At 44.4% G+C, this 19,971-nt stretch overlaps 1 protein-coding gene across 1 annotated transcript in view; it reads left to right on the top strand.

Moving 5' to 3' along the window:
- LOC120996037 (retinol dehydrogenase 7-like) overlaps positions 1-19,971 on the top strand; it is a 52,443-nt gene that overhangs the window by 21,949 nt on the left and 10,523 nt on the right. The window contains exons 2-3 of the mRNA XM_040425699.1: positions 8,054-8,385; positions 10,508-10,763. Coding sequence (XP_040281633.1) covers positions 8,073-8,385; positions 10,508-10,763 — 569 coding nt within the window. The 5' untranslated portion in view covers positions 8,054-8,072. The remainder of the gene's footprint in view (positions 1-8,053; positions 8,386-10,507; positions 10,764-19,971) is intronic.

The following is a 19,971-nucleotide window of genomic DNA, read 5'->3' as shown; positions in this document are numbered from 1 at the left end:
GTTTTTCAATTGAGTGGTACAGTTTATAGGTCACATTAAAGGGTTTCTGTCACCCCACAAAACTCATTATTTTTTTTTTGGATAGTTATATTCCTTATAGCGCGATATAGGAGAATATAATAGTCTTACTTACTTTCATGCGGCCGATTCTTTAGAAAACGAAGTTTTATAATATGCAAATCAGGGCTCTACCAGCAAGTAGGGCGTCTACTTGCTGGTAGCCGCAGCAGAAATCCGCCCCCTCCTCTTGTTAATTGACAGGGCCAGCCGTGATCTCCTCCTCCGGCCGGCCCTGTCAGTATTTCAAAAATCGCGCGCCTCTGGTCATTCGGCGCAGGCGCTCTGAGATGAGGAGGCTCGTCTCCTCAGCACTCCCTCAGTGCGCCTGCGCCGATGACATCTTCTCTTTCGGTGATGTCATCGGCGCAGGCGCACTGAGGGAGTGCGAGCCTCCTCATCTCAGAGCGCCTGCGCCGAATGACCAGAGGCGCGCGATTTTTGAAATACTGACAGGGCCGGCCGGAGGAGGAGATCACGGCTGGCCCTGTCAATCAACAAGAGGAGGGGGCGGATTTCTGCTGCGGCTACCAGCAAGTAGACGCCCTACTTGCTGGTAGAGCTCTGATTTGCATATTATAAAACTTAGTTTTCTAAAGAATCGGCCGCATGAAAGTAAGTAAGACTATTGTATTCTCCTATATCGCGCTATAAGGAATATAACTATCCAAAAAAAAAAAAAAGAGTTTTGTGGGGTGACAGAAACCCTTTAAAGGTGAAAAAAGTCCTGAAATGATTTATCTTTGTCTCATTTTTTAGCATCACAGAAACATGACATTTTAACAGGGGTGTGTAGACTTTTTATATCAACTGTATATATATATATATATATATATATATACACACATACAGGCACATATATACAGTCTGACATACACGCAGGCACTAGAGTGGCCACTTGCTTCACCACTAAAAGCCAGAGATTATAGTCCATGCCCCCAATCCATCTAAGCCAAAGAAGAATACAAGTACTTAAAGACCTGATGGTGAGCTTCTCAGGGCAGGAGTGCTTCTCTCCCCCTCAGTCAGTCACAGAGTGACATGTTTGCCGGCTCTAGTGACTGACTGAAGGTGAGACAAGCCTATCAGTCTGTCAGTTTGTGCCTTCAGCTCACGCTTAGAAAGTGCAATGCTACTGCCTCAACGTGAGCTACTGAAAAAAGAGGACATCCAGGACATCCCTGAGTCCGTCCAGGCATTGAACTGGACAGAGGACCAGGAGCCGGAAAACCGGACTGTCCAGCCTAAAGGTGGATGTCTGGTCACCCTAACAAGCACATACTGTATATACAGTATCATATATACAGTCTCCTACACACACAGCAGGTACCATACAGTAAGCACTTACCTCCTCTCTTGACAGACAGACGGTTCCCCTCCCTCCCGTTCTGACTGAACAGCTTATTTTACAGGGATTTGTGGATCAGTATGGGGAGTGGGACACAAAGGCCACTCAGTTAGGCAGCTCCACAGAAGGTCCAAAGCTGGGGGGCCTCCAGTCTGTAGGGAGAAAGAAGCTTCTTCCCAGGGTTGCCACCTGTACGAGATTGACCCGGACAGTCCGGGTTTGTAATCCTGTGCCCGGGTACAAGCCTTTCTCAGACCCAGGCACAGGATTAATTTCAAACTGCAGTGCAGACTGTCTGACTTGCTTGCTCACGGTCTTGACAGCTGGCGGTGAATGAGCGGCGGGCGAGCTGTGAGCGGCCGGCACTCCAGGACCGGCTCAAACCTGAAGAAGACGAGGCCGCCGGTCAGGATAGATTGGAAGGCGGAGAGCTGGGGGCTGCGGATGGTCAGGAGCAGGAGCACGAAGACGCTGCTGAAGGAGAGCAGCAAATCCTCGCCCCACAGCATGGCTGCCGCGCTGGGACTGAGCTGCTCTCACTAGCAGATCAGGCCAGATAACAATGAGACGAGCGCGGGCCTGCGCTCCTCCTGTCCCTGGCTCTTCTGCTGCGCTCCTTTCCTATTCCGACACCTCCCCTCTCCCCCGGTCTCCGTTACCAGGCCCAGCAAAAGTTGCCGGACTCTCACACAACACTCTACAGTCAGTGTGCCGGCCCCGAGTGACGGTTCCCAGGGGATGTGGGCCCCATTACTCTAACTGGGGTTCACTAATGGGGGCATTACTCTTACTGGGGCCCACTAATGGGGGCATTACTATATCTGACTACTAGATCTGTGACACAAACACTGACAGCAGTAACTCAGGAACTGCAAGGCCTCTTTCACACGAGCGTGATTGATTAGGTCCAGATGCGTTCAGTGAAACTCGCATCATTTTGCAAGCAAGTTCAGTCAGTTTTGTCTGCGATTGCATTCAGTTGTTTCAATGCAGAGAGCTGCAACACCCATCTTCTGTTGAGCCTCAGCTGGTGGACAGATGGCCTTAAGTTCTCCTGCAAAATGTCTTGATAAACTTGGGAATTCATTTTTCCTTCGATGATAGCCATCCGTCCAGGCCCTGACGCAGCAAAGCAGCCCCAAACCATGATGCCCCCACCACCATACTTCACAGTTGGGATGAGGTTTTGATATTGGTGCGCTGTGCCTATTTCTCCACACATAGTGTTGTGTGTGTCTTCCAAACAACTCAACTTTGGTTTCATATGTCCACAGAATATTTTGCCAGTACTGCTGTGGAACATCCAGGTGCTCTTGTGCAAACTGTAAACGTGCAGCAATGTTTTTTTTGGACAGCAGTGTTTAGTGTTTTACGTATCGTAGATTCGCTAACAGGGATGTTAGTGTTCTAAAGAAAATAGAAAAAAAAATGGCACATCCACATGTCATGCATTTGTCTGTTATTGCTTCTCAGCACAATTTACACTTCTCAGCTTAATTAGTAGTATACAATGTCATAATCTACATACTATACAAGAGCCATTAGTGTTTTGAATAAAATGTATAGGCCCACTCACCACGTCAAGGTTTCCTCTACGAGTGGGTTCCTACTACTACTCTACATGGCAGGCAGTATGATAGAAAATGCCGCAATTGCAGACAAGAATAGGACATGGTTTATCTTTTTTGTGGGGCTGCATCTTTTTTTGCACAATAAAAATGAATGAGGATGGATGAGGACCCTTTCATACGGTCGTCTGAATGAGCCCTAAGGCCCCTTGGAACATGCATGCCTTCTCAGATAGGCATTAGTATACATTGGGTACCTACTGTAAATTGATGCAGCACCACATAATAACCACCACTGTCATGTAGAATATAGAGCAGTGTGTTTGGATGACATGGGGAGATGCCTTTGATCTAGGACTCAAGTGGTACTGTTTCTCCTTATGGAAAATGCCAGAAGTGGTGTAGGGAATCAAATAGGTCATGCAATACTCCCTGGGAAATATGGCTGGTGTGGGAAAGGTACTTTCTTTAGCTGTGGCTTTCCTCCAATAACCCAGACTTCCAGTACCTGGATCTTGATCAGTACTTTGCAACCAAAGGGAAGGGAAAATGTAATGGGCCTGGAACCTAGGGAAAGGGAACTGGTCACACCTAGTGAGTCCCTACGCCGAGCCGTGACTGCTATCAGTATGAACAGACCTTGATGGTAGGAATGTTCATACGCAGGAACTTAAGCCCAATCTCACCCTAACAGGGCCCTGCAGATAGTGTCAAGACACGGATGGCCTATTCCTTCCCAGATAAAGGAATAGCTGGTCCCCTCAGGCTCAATATCAGCAGGTAGGGGAAAACAACAAACAACAAAGAAGATCAACTTAACTTTCAGAAGTATGCGGATGAGCGGGAACTCAGAGAGAACCAACACTAGGACTTTCACAAACAAGGCGCTATCAGCCGCATAGCATGATGGGTGAGGCCAAACTAAATAGAGAAGAAGGAATGACCACTTAACCTCTTCAGGATACATGACGTACCGGTACGGCATGTTGTCCTGGTACCGTTACATCATGTGTATTTCCGATCACCGCCGCCCGGCGGGCGGTGATCGGAACAAGGTGCCTGCTCAAATCATTGAGCAGGCACCTTGGCTAAATGCGCGGGGTGGAGTCCCGCGACCCCCCGTGTCGGCGATCGCCGCAAACCGCAGGTCAATTCAGACCTGCGGTTTGCGGCTTTTATCTGCGGTTGCGGCAGCGGCGGGCGGTGCCATCGGGTCCGCATGCGGCTGTAGGGGGGGGGGCCCGATGGCATGGAAGGCAGCATGATGCCTAAGGAAGGCATCGCGCTGCCTTCCGGTGAGGAGCCTGTGAGATCCAGCCCCCTAGATCTCACAGGCAGGAAGCTGTATGAGTAATACTCACTGTATTACTCATACAGCCAATGCATTCCAATACAGAAGTATTGGAATGCATTGTAAAGAGATTAGACTCCCAAAAGTTCAAGTCCCAAAGTATGATAAAAAAGTGAAAAAAAAGTGAAAAAAATAAAGTTGTCCCCCCCAAAAATTAAAAGTTTCAAGTAAAAATAAACAAAAACGTCATTTTCCCCAAATAAAGTAAAAAAAATTTGGTAAGACATAGGGGGAAAAAAAATGTATACATATTAGGTATCGCCGCGTCCATATCGACCGGCTATATAAACATATCACATGATCTAACCCCTCAGATAAACACCGTAAAAAATAAATAAAAAAAATGTGCTAAATAAACCATTTTTTTGTCAACTTACATCACAAAAAGTACAGCAGCAAGCGATCAAAAAGGCGTTTGCCCACCAAAATAATACCAATTTAACCGTCACATCATCACATCATCAAAATGAGCCCCTACCTGAGACAATCGCCCAAAAAAAAAAAAACTATGGCTCAGAATATGGAGACACTAAAACGTCATTTTTTTTGTTTTAAAAAAGCTGTTATTGTGTAAAACTTACATAAATAAAATGCGTCCGTATCGACCGGCTCTATAAAAATATCACATGACCTAACCCCTCAGAGGAAAACCGTAAAGAATAAAAAATAAAAACTGTGCAAAATAAACTATTTTTTGTCACCTTACATCACAAAAAGTGTAATAGCAAGCGATCAAAAAGTCATATGCACCCCAAAATAGTGCCAATCAAACCATCATCTCATTCCGCAAAAAATGAGACCCTACCTAAGATAATTAAAACTATTAAAATGGAAAATCTGCCAAAAAAGTGAAATTTTTAAATTGTATTTCTATTTTCCATTAATTCTTGTGGAACACCTAAAGGGTTAATGATGTTTGAGAATTTATTTTGAATACCTTGAGGGGTGTAGTTTCTTAGATGGGGTCACTTTTATGGAGTTTCTACTCTAGGGGTGCATCAGGAGGGCTTCAAATGGGACATGGTGTAAAAAAAAAACAGTCCAGCAAAACCTGCCTTCCAAAAACCATATGGCATTCCTTTCCTTCTGCGCCCTGCCGTGTGCCCGTACGACCACATATGGGGTGTTTCTGTAAACTAAAGAATCAGAGCCTTAAATATTGAGTTTGGTTTGGCTGTTAACCCTTGCTTTGTAACTGGAAAAAAATTATTAAAATGGAAAATCTGCCAAAAAAGTGAAATTTTGAAATTGTATCTCTATTTTCCATTAATTCTTGTTGAACACCTAAAGGGTTAACAAAGTTTGTAAAATCAGTTTTGAATACCTTGAGGGGTGTCGTTTCTAGAATGGGGTCATTTTTGGGTGGTTTCTATCATGTAAGTCTCGCAAAGTGACTTCAGACCTGAACTGGTCCCTAAAAATTGGGTTTTTGAAAGATTTGCTTCTAAACTTCTAAGCCTTGTAACATCCCCAAAAAATAAAATATCATTCCCAAAATGATCCAAACATGAAGTAGACATATGGGGAATGTAAAGTAATAACTATTTTTGGAGGTATTACTATGTGTTATAGAAGTAGAGAAATTGAAACTTGGAAATTTGCAATTTTTTACAAATTTTTGGTAAATTTTGTACTTTTTTATAAATAAAAATTATTATTTTTTACTTCATTTTAGCAGTGTCATGAAGTACAATATGTGACGAAAAAACAATCTCAGAATGGCCTGGATAAGTCAAAGCGTTTTAAAGTTATCACCACTTAAAGTGACATTGGTCAGATTTGCAAAAAATGGCCTGGTCCTTAAAGAGGACCTTTCACTACAATAAAAAATCTAAACTAAGCATATGTTCGGCTCAACTGCGTGGAACCTGCCGGCGTCTCCTTCTCCCAGGCTGGAGTGCTGGCCAATCGCAGCGCTCAGCTCATAGCCTGATAAAAAAAAAAACTCTCAGGCTATGAGCTGAGCGCTGTGATTGGCCAGTGCTACAGCCTGGGAGAAGGAGACGCCAGCAGGCTCCACCCAGTTGAGCCGAACATATGAAGATACCGGAGCCTTTACCGGGAGAACGGAGCAGCGCCCAGGGATAATAGTAAGTGCAGGGAGATCCCTGGGCGCCGCTCTCCATGTCTGTATGTTTAGTTTAGATTTTTTATTGTAGTGAAAAGTCCTCTTTAAGGTGAAATAAGGCTGTGTCCCAAAGGGGTTAAGCTACACCTGAGACAAGAGGTGTGGTCATCCCCAGCAACAACACAGAAAAGAGAAAGGAATAGCTGATCCCCTCAGGCCCAATATCAGCAGGTAGGGGAAAACAACAAACAACAAAGAAGATCAACTTAACTTTCAGAAGTATTCGGACGAGCGGGAACTCAAAGAGAACCAAACACCAAGACTTCCAGAAACAAGGAGCTATCAACCGCATAGCATGATGGGTGACGCCAAACTAAATAGAGGAGAAGGAATGACCACTTAAGCTACACCTTAGACAAGAGGTGTGGTCATCCCCAGCAACAACACAGAAAAGTAAAATCCAAGAGGCTGTCAATCACGTGCAGCCAGTCTCCTCGATCTTTTAGTCCCTGTCACAGGCGGGACCGTGACACCTGGGGAGGGACGGTATCGAGGCAGCTGCTTCTCCCCGTGCGTGGATGAAAACATCCGGTGTTGGGGGGAGCAGCCAATGGCAGGCTGTGATGGGGACAAGCCTTCCTACCATTGCGGGTGATGCTATGGAGGCTCATCCCCGTCATCACCTGCCATTGGTGGCTCAACCCCGACACCGAATGTTTTATCCGCGCACGGGGAGAAGCAGCAGTGGCAGTGGGGGGACCAGAAGTGGAGTTGGGAGCCAGGTAAGTAGTGTGAGGGGCGAGGCATATGGGGGACATTTTTTAGTCTCGGATAACCCCTTTAATGCAGTTAAATCAGCTGTCTAGCATCTCAAGACTTTATTTGAGGCTGAGACAAACAGCGAGAAACATAATAAATAACACATAACATTACAATATAAAATATAAATCTATTTACAAAACTATTGTACACTCAGGTCTGGATTAGTACAATATCGCCACTGGTGGACGAAGGGACAGGTAAGCACTAACTTAATTTTTCTTCCACATGATAGTACAAAGTATGGATTACCTGGAATCTGTAAAATGCCCCAAAGCACCTATTCAAAAAATGTTAAAATTATTGTATATTTTAGATTAGATTAGATTCAGCTTTATGATCATTGTACAAGTATCATACAGTACATCAACGAAACAATAATAAATATCCAAACATAAATGTTGAAAGGCCATAATACAGTAGTTAAAAAAAAAATCTTACTTGCAAGACTACATTTTTCCACAATAGCCTTATATCTGGAAAGAAGTGTTTATATTCAGTGGAGTAACCAGAACTGACTGGGCCACACAACACATTTTTGAACAGGTCTACCCAGCAACCTCTGCTCCCGTGAAACCCTCACTCCAGCAGTTAGTCAAGCTGCTCTGTCCGTTTCCTACATGTATATTCTGTATATACTGGCACTTTATATAATGTCACTGTACAATACGGTTGGGGGGCCCGCTAACAAAACAATATTTCATTCCTCCTCCCAGACGGGCCCCTTCTGAGATTGGGCCCCATAGCAGCTGCTTCCCCTGCTTCAACTATAGCTACGCCCCTGGCACCTGCTTTGTGAAATAATATTATTTACAAATCATTTTACTTGCATTTTTTCCTAGGCTGCGGTAAGGTCCTGTCATGTGGCTCCCCCTGCTGGTGGTGTTAGCTCTTATTCTCCTGTACAGATGGTACAGACAGAGTCAGATCCTAGAAAATCTCACAGATAAATATGTCTTCATCACTGGATGCGACACTGGATTTGGAAATGTGCTGGCGAAGCAACTGGACCAACGTGGAATGAAAGTGCTGGCGTCATGTCTAACAGAGAAAGGGGCTGAGAACCTGAAGAAAGAGGCATCAAGTCGACTACAAACAGTAATTCTAGATGTTGCAGACAGTGAGAGTGTCAGCTCAGCTGCCAAGTGGATTGCTAGTATTGTTGGAAATCACGGTGAGTAGTAAAAAAGAAAGATATTTCAATAAATATACTTTATATTAAAATGCCACTAATTTCATATAGAAATGTGGAGGTTTCTTCGTCAGATTCAGTATGAATCTAATGTGAAAATATATGGAGAGCGTTGTATTAGACTACATGCACAAGTCAGTTTTTACAGGCATTTTTCAACCAATTGTGCATCCATTTTCTGGCCATCTGTCCATATTTAATGGCCATTTTCCACCTGTTTTAACCCTTTAAAAAAAAATTGAATCCTAACCCATGCAGTGCCCTCAAGTTTACTGTCCCGCATAGTGCCCCCGGTACAAAGAATGGCCCCTATGATACCCTTAGTATAAGTAATGGGCACCCAGTTCCCTCAGTATATATCATTTTAACCCCTGAACGACTTTTTTTTTATCACACTCTACCCGTATTTAACAGCTGTTAGACAGGTGCATGTCCTAAAAACAGTCCCATTTATTATAATGGGGTCTGTCTGGCTGTGAAAATGGCCAAAAATATGACATATTAAAAAAAACGGCCATGTAAATTAGTCCTTTAGACTTATGGTTTTAAAAATAACTGTGTGACGGCCATTGCTTAGAACATTACTTAGAACCTGGACATATCCCTATCTTCCCCCTTCAGTTCCCCTCATATGAGCATTTCATGCTCCGATGCCCTCCTTTGCCCTGTACTGAATCGTGCATGACAAAGGCATTTTTTGGAGATCCGGTGACGTCACTGGCACTAATAAGTGCTACCCTAGCCTGAATAAAATGGCTAGGACTGCGCTAAAGTCCACCCATCAGAGCCAGTGATGTCACTGGGAACATTGCTGGGTGGAAGCCTCCTCCTAGCAGTGTACCAATGTAAAGAAAAAAGCCCTTGCCCTGCGCGATACAGCGCAGGGCAAGGGAAAGGATTGGAGTATGAAATGCTCCGATGCTCATATCTAGGGGGCCGGAGGGGTGACAATGGGGATATGTCCGGGGTCAGCTCTGAACCCAGACAACCCCTTTAAAGGGCCGTCACACAGCCATTTTTCCTGTTGGTGTACATGTAGCCTTACAAAAGGTACTCTCCACTTGAATCATCTGTCAGACCATACAAAGTACCTTTAAATCTGTAGGGACTCTGTATTCCACCATGCAGCCTTTTGACTTAAAGTATTTGGCCCACTAACAGCATATATAACTAATCTACATGATACGTAACCTCTTCCCGACTGCCTAATGTAAATTTACATATGCGGTCAAGTATTTAAAGATGGTGCCCGCTCATGAGAGCAGCGGTTGCTATAGCCGCCGGCTGCCTTTTGTTTTAAACAGCAGGCACCATGGACTAATGTAAGTGCAATTGACAATAACGTTGATCGCACACATTTAACTCCTCAGATTCTGTGGTTGCATGTGAGGTTAAAAAAAAACTGTAGCTTGTGCTCCCGGCGGTGCACCAGCTCCCCCTACGGAGGATCAGGGCAATCATATGGTGTGTGCAGCAGCCTCAGTCCTCCTGAATTAGCCGTGGCTGTCGCACATAGGTTCCTATGGAGACCATGACTGTGGCAGGGCTCCATAGGAACATAGTGAAATTCTCATAGACTCCAATGCTAATGCACTCTAGTCTATGAAAGAACCAATCTAATGATTGCTTGTTCAAGTTTACTAGATGAACTATTAAAAAGAATTAAAAAAAAGTTTTTAAATATATAAAAAAATAAAATATAAAAATCAAATCACTCCCCTTTCCCAAAATGAAAATAAAGCTACATAGAAAATATAAAAAATAAACATCATGTTTATCGCTGCGTGTGAAACGCCCATACTATTCAAATATTTTTAAAAACTTATCCCATACGGCAAATAGCGAAATAAAATAAATTAAAAAACTGACAAAATAGCCGATTTGACGCTTTTTAGTCGCTTGACCTTCCACAAACAAATTTAATAAAAAGTGATCAAAAAGTTATGCACACCCCATAATGGTATTAATGAAAAGTACAGTGCTTTTCTTATCTGAGCATATATGTGTCTACTGTACCTGGTGGATGGTGACCACAGACCAATGTCTTAAACTCTCAATAGTTTATTAAACGAATTGTTAATCATTTATCTCCAATGTTTTCCAGGTTTATGGGGTCTTGTGAACAATGCTGGCTTTGCATACACAGGGCCTAATGCATGGCAAACAAGAGCAGATGTTGAGAGGGTGCTGAACATAAATTTAGTGGGACTCTTTGATGTGACAGTGAACTTGTTGCCTCTCATCATAAAGGCAAGGGGGAGAATTGTCAATGTCTCCAGCTGTGGAGGAAGACTATCTATCATTGGGGGAGGATACGGTCCATCCAAATTTGGCGTTGAAGCTTTATCTGATAGTCTCAGGTAATCATCATTAGAGATGGCCCGAACTATCCGACGGCGAACAGTTCCCGGCGAACATAGCTTGTTCGCGTTCGCCTCTGCCGGGCGAACACATGCGATGTTCGGTCCGCCCCCTATACATCATCATTGAGCAAACTTTGACCCTGTACCTCACAGTCAGCAGACACATTCCAGCCAATCAGCAGCATACCCTCCCTCCCAGACCCTCCCACCTCCTGCACAGCATCCATTTTAGATTCATTCTGAAGCTGCAGTCTTAGTGAGAGGAGGGACAGTGTAACTGCTGCTGATTTAATTGGGAAATCGATAGCTAGGCTAGTGAATTCAGTGTCCACTCCAGTCCTGAAAGACTCATCTGATCTCTGCTGTAAGGACAGCGTCCTGACAGCACCCCAAAAAGCCCTTTTTAGGGCTGCAACATTAGTCTGCTTTTTTTTTTTCCTTTATATACATATTGCAGTTGCCTGGCCTGCCTGTGTGTGAGGAGCTGCAGGCCCACAGACTGTAGTGTGCCCACTGCCAGTGCTCACCCCTGTCATTCCGTGTGGCACAGGACTTTGCTTAAAAAAAGGCACTTAATTTTTACACTTTAATCTAAGGTTAGTTGCCTGCCAGTGTGTGTCAGGCTGACTTCCACTGACTGTAGTGTGCCCACTGCCAGTGCCCACCACTCATACCGGCTGGCACAGGACTTTGCATAAAAAAGGCATTTAATTTTTACACTTTAGTGTAATTTCAGCTGCTTGCCTGCTGCTAGTGTGTGTCAGGCCGACTTCAACTGACTGTAGTGTGCCCACTGCCAGTGCCCACCCCTGTCATCCCGTGTGGCACAGGACTTTGCTTAAAAAAAAGGCACTTCATTTTTACACTTTAATCTAAGGTTAGTTGCCTGCCAGTGTGTGTCAGGCCGACTTCAACTGACTGTAGTGTGCCCACTGCCAGTGCCCACCCCTGTCATCCCGAGTGGCACAGGACTTTGCTTAAAAAATAGGCACTTAATTTTTACACTTTAATCTAAGGTTAGTTGCCTGCCAGTGTGTGTCAGGCTGACTTCCACTGACTGTAGTGTGCCCACTGCCAGTGCCCACCACTCATACCGGCTGGCACAGGACTTTGCTTAAAAAAGGCATTTAATTTTTACACTTTAATGTAATTTCAGCTGCTTGCCTGCTGCTAGTGTGTGTCAGGCCGACTTCAACTGACTGTAGTGTGCCCACTGCCAGTGCCCACCCCTGTCATACCGAGTGGCACAGGACTTTGCTTAAAAAATAGGCACTTAATTTTTACACTTTAATCTAAGGTTAGTTGCCTGCCAGTGTGTGTCAGGCTGACTTCCACTGACTGTAGTGTGCCCACTGCCAGTGCCCACCACTCATACCGGCTGGCACAGGACTTTGCATAAAAAAGGCATTTAATTTTTACACTTTAGTGTAATTTCAGCTGCTTGCCTGCTGCTAGTGTGTGTCAGGCCGACTTCAACTGACTGTAGTGTGCCCACTGCCAGTGCCCACCCCTGTCATACCGAGTGGCACAGGACTTTGCTTAAAAAATAGGCACTTAATTTTTACACTTTAATCTAAGGTTAGTTGCCTGCCAGTGTGTGTCAGGCTGACTTCCACTGACTGTAGTGTGCCCACTGCCAGTGCCCACCACTCATACCGGCTGGCACAGGACTTTGCATAAAAAAGGCATTTAATTTTTACACTTTAGTGTAATTTCAGCTGCTTGCCTGCTGCTAGTGTGTGTCAGGCCGACTTCAACTGACTGTAGTGTGCCCACTGCCAGTGCCAACCACTGATACCGGGTGGCACAGTAGCTTGCCGATAAATAAGGCATTTAATTTTTAGACAGTAGTCTAAATTCAGTTGCTTGCCTGCTGCCAGTCAGTGTGTCAGGCCCTCTTCCACTGACTGTAGTGTGCCCACTGCCAGTGCCAACCACTCATACCGGGTGGCACAGTAGCTTGCCGATAAATAAGGCATTTAATTTTTACACTTTAGTGTAATTTCAGTTGCTTGCCTGCTGCCAGTGTGTGTCAGGCCCGCTTCTACTGACTGTAGTGTGCCCACTGCCAGTGCCAACCACTGATACCGGGTGGCACAGTAGCTTGCCGATAAATAAGGCATTTAATTTTTAGACAGTAGTCTAAATTCAGTTGCTTGCCTGCTGCCAGTGTGTGTCAGGCCCGCTTCCACTGACTGTAGTGTGCCCACTGCCAGTGCCAACCACTGATACCGGGTGGCACAGTAGCTTGTCGATAAATAAGGCATTTAATTTTTACACTTTAGTGTAATTTCAGTTGCTTGCCTGCTGCCAGTGTGTGTCAGGCCCGCTTCCACTGACTGTAGTGTGCCCACTGCCAGTGCCAACCACTGATACCGGGTGGCACAGTAGCTTGCCGATAAATAAGGCATTTAATTTTTAGACAGTAGTCTAAATTCAGTTGCTTGCCTGCTGCCAGTCAGTGTGTCAGGCCCTCTTCCACTGACTGTAGTGTGCCCACTGCCAGTGCCAACCACTCATACCGGGTGGCACAGTAGCTTGCCGATAAATAAGGCATTTAATTTTTACACTTTAGTGTAATTTCAGTTGCTTGCCTGCTGCCAGTGTGTGTCAGGCCCGCTTCTACTGACTGTAGTGTGCCCACTGCCAGTGCCAACCACTGATACCGGGTGGCACAGTAGCTTGCCGATAAATAAGGCATTTAATTTTTAGACAGTAGTCTAAATTCAGTTGCTTGCCTGCTGCCAGTGTGTGTCAGGCCCGCTTCCACTGACTGTAGTGTGCCCACTGCCAGTGCCAACCACTGATACCGGGTGGCACAGTAGCTTGTCGATAAATAAGGCATTTAATTTTTACACTTTAGTGTAATTTCAGTTGCTTGCCTGCTGCCAGTGTGTGTCAGGCCCGCTTCCACTGACTGTAGTGTGCCCACTGCCAGTGCCAACCACTGATACCGGGTGGCACAGTAGCTTGCCGATAAATAAGGCATTTAATTTTTAGACAGTAGTCTAAATTCAGTTGCTTGCCTGCTGCCAGTCAGTGTGTCAGGCCCTCTTCCACTGACTGTAGTGTGCCCACTGCCAGTGCCAACCACTCATACCGGGTGGCACAGTAGCTTGCCGATAAATAAGGCATTTAATTTTTACACTTTAGTGTAATTTCAGTTGCTTGCCTGCTGCCAGTGTGTGTCAGGCCCTCTTCCACTGACTGTAGTGTGCCCACTGCCAGTGCCAACCACTGATACGCGCAGTGCCCCAATTTGGGAGTAAGAGGACCGACCAAGCTGCTTTTTCCATCTCCCGGTTCCTGAAATCAATTCAGTTTAGTGTATGAGAGTTTGGTCTGTCACTGTGAAGGCAGTCGAAGGTACCCGGCCTAAATTTTTTTTCATAAAAGGCAATTCCTGATATGGGACGTAACAGGGATTAAACTGATGAGAATAATACTACAGAAAATACCACTCATATCGGTGGAGGGAGCCAGCGTTTTTTTAACCATCTCCCCGTTCAAAAAATCTATTTAATAAATGGCCCCCAGATTGGGGATGTTAGAGGGATTAAACTGATGAGAATAGTACTACAGAAAATACCACTCATATCGGGTGTGACAGTAAATTGCACGGCGCAGACGCAGTCACCGTGGATAAAAACAAAGGGGAGGGAGCCAGCGTTTTTTTAACCATCTCCCCGTTCGAAAAATCAATTCAATTGACCTTTCGGGGACCCTTGGTGTTGTACGTGGCTGGGTGGAGGAAGAAACCTTCAATGACATCACCGGGACGTGGCTAGCTTGGTATCCAACCTTGTGCAAATGGGGAGTTTGCGGTTGTGCAAATGAACTGTTTGCGGTGCATTAAAAGGGGAGTTTGGTCTGTCAATGTCTGTGATGCGGGCGTAACATCATACCTGATCGTATACACACACTGGATGTTTTAAAGCACGTTATTCCAAACAATTTAGGAATGTTAGTTGATTTATGCCCTTTATGGATTAAAACCCGACTCTGCGTCCACTACGTAATTTTCCATGGGAGTTTTGCCATAGATCCCCCTCCGGCATGCCACAGTCCAGGTGTTAGACCCCTTGAAACAACTTTCTCATCACTATTGTGGCCAGAAAGAGTCCCTGTGGGTTTTAAAATTCGCCTGTCTATTGAAGTCTATGGCGGTTCGCCCGGTTCGCCAGTTCGCGAACATTTGCGGAAGTTCGCGTTCGCTGTTCGCGAACTGAAAATTTTATGTTCGCGACATCACTAATCATCATGTATTTTCTTGTTTTCCAAAAGTGTAGGCAGTGTATAATTAAAATATGAAACGGCAAACAGACTTTTAAAAATATAGAACAGTCAAATAGTGTTCCCATATTTTCGAGGGATCTTACCAAGTCTGTGCAAACTACACTTATTTCATGTTCATAGAAGGACCACAAAGACATGTAGTTTTAGAGAGACTGATAAGAGAGACCGACTAACCTGTCCAGCAAACTGTGTACCCACTGCCAGACTTGGCACTAGCTACCCACTTCAACAAAAGCTGGTGACACCCCTATCACTATATGGCCCTGCCTACAATGGAATAGCTTCCCTGATAAGAGCAATCCCACTATCAGGAACCTATCTACTTAAAGGGGTTGTCCGGGAATTAAGAAAATGAAAATACTTAATTACTATTTATTATAATGAATATATTCCCAAATATGTTTCATTAGTTAGAGGGGCTAGTTTTGTCTATGGAGCAATCACTAGGAGAAATAACATTGCCGCCGTCCTACCAGTACACACAGAACCTGTCCTAATCACACAGGAGGACAAGTTACTTCACAACACTGAGCTAAAGAGCTGCCTCATCCTCCTGTCCGGCTCTGTGGGAATGGAAATAATGAGGAGACATGAATTACAGAGAGGAGGGTGGTGGTAATGAGCAGCAGCACTTGTATGCAGTCTCCATTACCACAGCTCCATATCACCACAGTCTGTCCTGTCCATAATCTCTGTACTTAATGTCTCCTCTGAACTAAATTCCCCAGAGATTTAGCTAACGTTCTTATCAGCTGTATTCAGGATCATAATCACTGACAAGAGCAAAGAGGAGGATGAGGCAGCTCTTTACCTCAGTGTTGTGAAGTAATTTGTCCTCCTGTGTGATTAGGACAGGTTTTGTGTGAACTAATAGGACAGCAGCCATTTTGTTCCCCCTGATGATTGCTCCCTCGAAGTATTATTTAAGTATTTTCATTTTCTTAAGTCCGGGAGAACCCCATTAACCTTGAGTGGTCTCTGCGGGTGGTGTGGAATCTGTTCTTGCATTCAGTAGGTGGCCTCTGGCAGCTGGAGCGGACAGGTTGAGTAGTCATACTAGCAAGGATGAAAAGAAGGATAATGGTCATAGGACAGTCCGAGATCAAACACAGTAGCAAACAAGGAAAAGGCAATGAGTAGTTGCTTAAACAAACCAGGCAAAAAACACAAGAATACTTACTACAAGCAGAGCTAACAAACGCACAGGAACAAGGTAGCATGTGCAATAACAGGCAAAGAACAGTCCCAGAGCAGGATTTAAATAGAGCACAGATCTCACTAATTGGCTCTCCAGACAAGCCTCCTTCTGCTTCTCTGCTCCAGAACAGATGAACTCATCAGGCTACAGTCTTTCCTACCTGTTTGCCTGACTTCTGGAGCAGAGTCTGTTACAAGAGTTACTTTATTTCAATGGGGAATGTAATCTGCACATGAATCTACAGCACAATCTTCACAGAGTGAGTCACAAGTGGGAGGAGTATCCCTTTATATAAACTTTATTATGCCATTCTGGGCAAATGTAAAAATAAAAATTATTGGCTCACAATCCCTTTAATAGAAAATAATGCCTCATGTATCAAGTAAAATGATGGAATGCTGTTTATAACTTAGTTGCACTAGAATGAATGGAACGGTAACTTCTTGAACCATATACTTTATATCATTTGTATCATTGCCCATCAGTGCACTTAAGCCCTAATTTGCATACAGAATAAAACTGTGCCATACAATATTGCTTTTATCAGTAGGATCATCTATAAAACACAATAAAACTGATTAAATGGGGTTGATGCTGCTGACATGCCCTCTTTAAGACAATTGTATCCCCAGAGCTCTTTAATGTCCTACTTACTGCTATTGGTAATTACCGTATTTTTTTGTTTTTTCAAGACACACCTGATGATAACACATGTCTAGGTTTTAGAGGAGGAAAATAAGAAAAAAATATTTTGAATAAAAAGATTTGGTAAAATATGTAATAAGATAACATAATAATATTTCACAATGTTATGGGGCATCTTCAGCTGATACACTTATAGGGGGTTCTGCTGCTGACACACTGTTATGGGGGGATCTGTGGATGGCACCCTGTTATGTGGGATCTGCTGCTGAAACACGTATGGGGGGGGATGTGCTGACGACACAATGTTTTGGGGGAACTACTGCTTATACCACGCATCCTCAAACTGCAGCCCTCCAGCTGTTGCAAAACTACAACTCCCAGCTTGCCCGAACAGCCCGCAGGTATCAGCTTACAGCAGGGCATTGTGGGAGTTGTCGTTTTACAACAGCTGGAGGGCCGCAGTTTGAGGATGCCTGGCTTATAAATACAAACTGAAAAGAATGGCGTGGTATTAAACAAGCAGGAAGTGCTCAAACCCACATGCAGTTGTGCATATATATAGGGGAGCAAATCTTGCACTTGTGGCCCGTTGCTAATGACGATCCCCAGCAAATTTTTGCTGGGGATCGTCATTAGGAACGGGCCACAAGTGCAGGATTTGCTCCCCTATATATAGGGAGTGCAGAATTATTAGGCAAGTTGTATTTTTGAGGATTAATTTTATTATTGAACAACAACCATGTTCTCAATGAACCCAAAAAACTCATTAATATCAAAGCTGAATATTTTTGGAAGTAGATTTTAGTTTGTTTTTAGTTTTAGCTATTTTAGGGGGATATCTATGTGTACAGGTGACTATTACTGTGCATAATTATTAGGCAACTTAACAAAAAACAAATATATACCCATTTCAATTATTTATTTTTACCAGTGAAACCAATATAACATCTCAACATTCACAAATATACATTTCTGACATTCAAAAACAAAACAAAAACAAATCAGTGACCAATATAGCCACCTTTCTTTGCAAGGACACTCAAAAGCCTGCCATCCATGGATTCTGTCAGTGTTTTGATCTGTTCACCATCAACATTGCGTGCAGCAGCAACCACAGCCTCCCAGACACTGTTCAGAGAGGTGTACTGTTTTCCCTCCTTGTAAATCTCACATTTGATGATGGACCACAGGTTCTCAATGGGGTTCAGATCAGGTGAACAAGGAGGCCATGTCATTAGATTTTCTTCTTTTATACCCTTTCTTGCCAGCCACGCTGTGGAGTACTTGGACGCGTGTGATGGAGCATTGTCCTGCATGAAAATCATGTTTTTCTTGAAGGATGCAGACTTCTTCCTGTACCACTGCTTGAAGAAGGTGTCTTCCAGAAACTGGCAGTAGGACTGGGAGTTGAGCTTGACTCCATCCTCAACCCGAAAAGGCCCCACAAGCTCATCTTTGATGATACCAGCCCAAACCAGTACTCCACCTCCACCTTGTTGGCGTCTGAGTCGGACTGGAGCTCTCTGCCCTTTACCAATCCAGCCACGGGCCCATCCATCTGGCCCATCAAGACTCACTCTCATTTCATCAGTCCATAAAACCTTAGAAAAATCAGTCTTGACGTTTCAGCTTGTGTGTCTTGTTCAGTGGTGGTCGTCTTTCAGCCTTTCTTACCTTGGCCATGTCTCTGAGTATTGCACACCTTGTGCTTTTGGGCACTCCAGTGATGTTGCAGCTCTGAAATATGGCCAAACTGGTGGCAAGTGGCATCTTGGCAGCTGCACGCTTGACTTTTCTCAGTTCATGGGCAGTTATTTTGCGCCTTGGTTTTTCCACACGCTTCTTGCGACCCTGTTGACTATTTTGAATGAAACGCTTGATTGTTCGATGATCACGCTTCAGAAGATTTGCAATTTTAAGAGTGCTGCATCCCTCTGCAAGATATCTCACTATTTTTGACTTTTCTGAGCCTGTCAAGTCCTTCTTTTGACCCATTTTGCCAAAGGAAAGGAAGTTGCCTAATAATTATGCACACCTAATATAGGGTGTTGATGTCATTAGACCACACCCCTTCTCATTACAGAGATGCACATCACCTAATATGCTTAATTGGTAGTAGGCTTTCGAGCCTATACAGCTTGGAGTAAGACAACATGCATAAAGAGGATGATGTGGTCAAAATACTCATTTGCCTAATAATTCTGCACGCAGTGTATATGCACAACTGCATGTGGGTTTGAGCACTTCCTGCTTGTTTAATACCACGCCATTCTTTTCAGTTTGTATTTATAGAGATGCTTGGAGGTGTATAAACTCCAATTTAAATGTGCCTGTTTTCCATCTACAGGCTACATTTAGGTGCACCTGCGAGGCCTGGGCCATATCATCCAGTCTTGAGTGGGACTCGCAGACTCCTCCCTCCTCCCATTGCTAGCATGGCCACATGCTGGAGGTAACTGGTGAGTTGTTTGTGAGTCGGCCTCATGCTCCTGTAATTTGCCCACTTGCTCCTAGTAATGCCCATATGGCACAGGTAGGTGAGTGTTAGGTCCCTGAGCTACTTGAGAAACCTTGGCGCGGTGGTCGGGCTCAGACATGTCCTACACCGTAGGATATGTTGGCTAATCTCTCGATTTTAAAATCAGTTTGAGGGTTTAGTAAGACCGCAGAGTGCACCTGTCTTTGCTATTATTTTGTTATATTGATGCCTGGCTTATACACTTATGTGGGAATCCATAATACATTGTAATGGGGAAATCTTCTGCTGACACACTGTTATGGGGTATCTATGGATAACACAATGTAATGGGGGATCTGCTGCTGACACACTGATGTGGGGGATCTGCTGCTGATGCACTGTTAAGAGGGGATCTGCAGATGAAATATTGTTATGGGGGATCTGTGGATGATGTACTATTATAGGGGGATCTGCTGCTAACACACTGTTATGGGGGGATCTTCGGGTGACGCACTCTTATGGGGGAATCTGCGGATCACGCACTGTCATAGGGGGATGATGCACTGTTATGGGGAGATCTGCTGCCGACACACGGTTATGGTGGGGAT

Source organism: Bufo bufo, chromosome 3 (genome assembly GCF_905171765.1).
Source record: "Bufo bufo chromosome 3, aBufBuf1.1, whole genome shotgun sequence".
Classification (NCBI taxonomy): Eukaryota; Metazoa; Chordata; class Amphibia; order Anura; family Bufonidae; genus Bufo; species Bufo bufo.
Note: the sequence above shows the minus strand (reverse complement) of the source record. Positions and strands in the feature narration are given on the sequence as shown.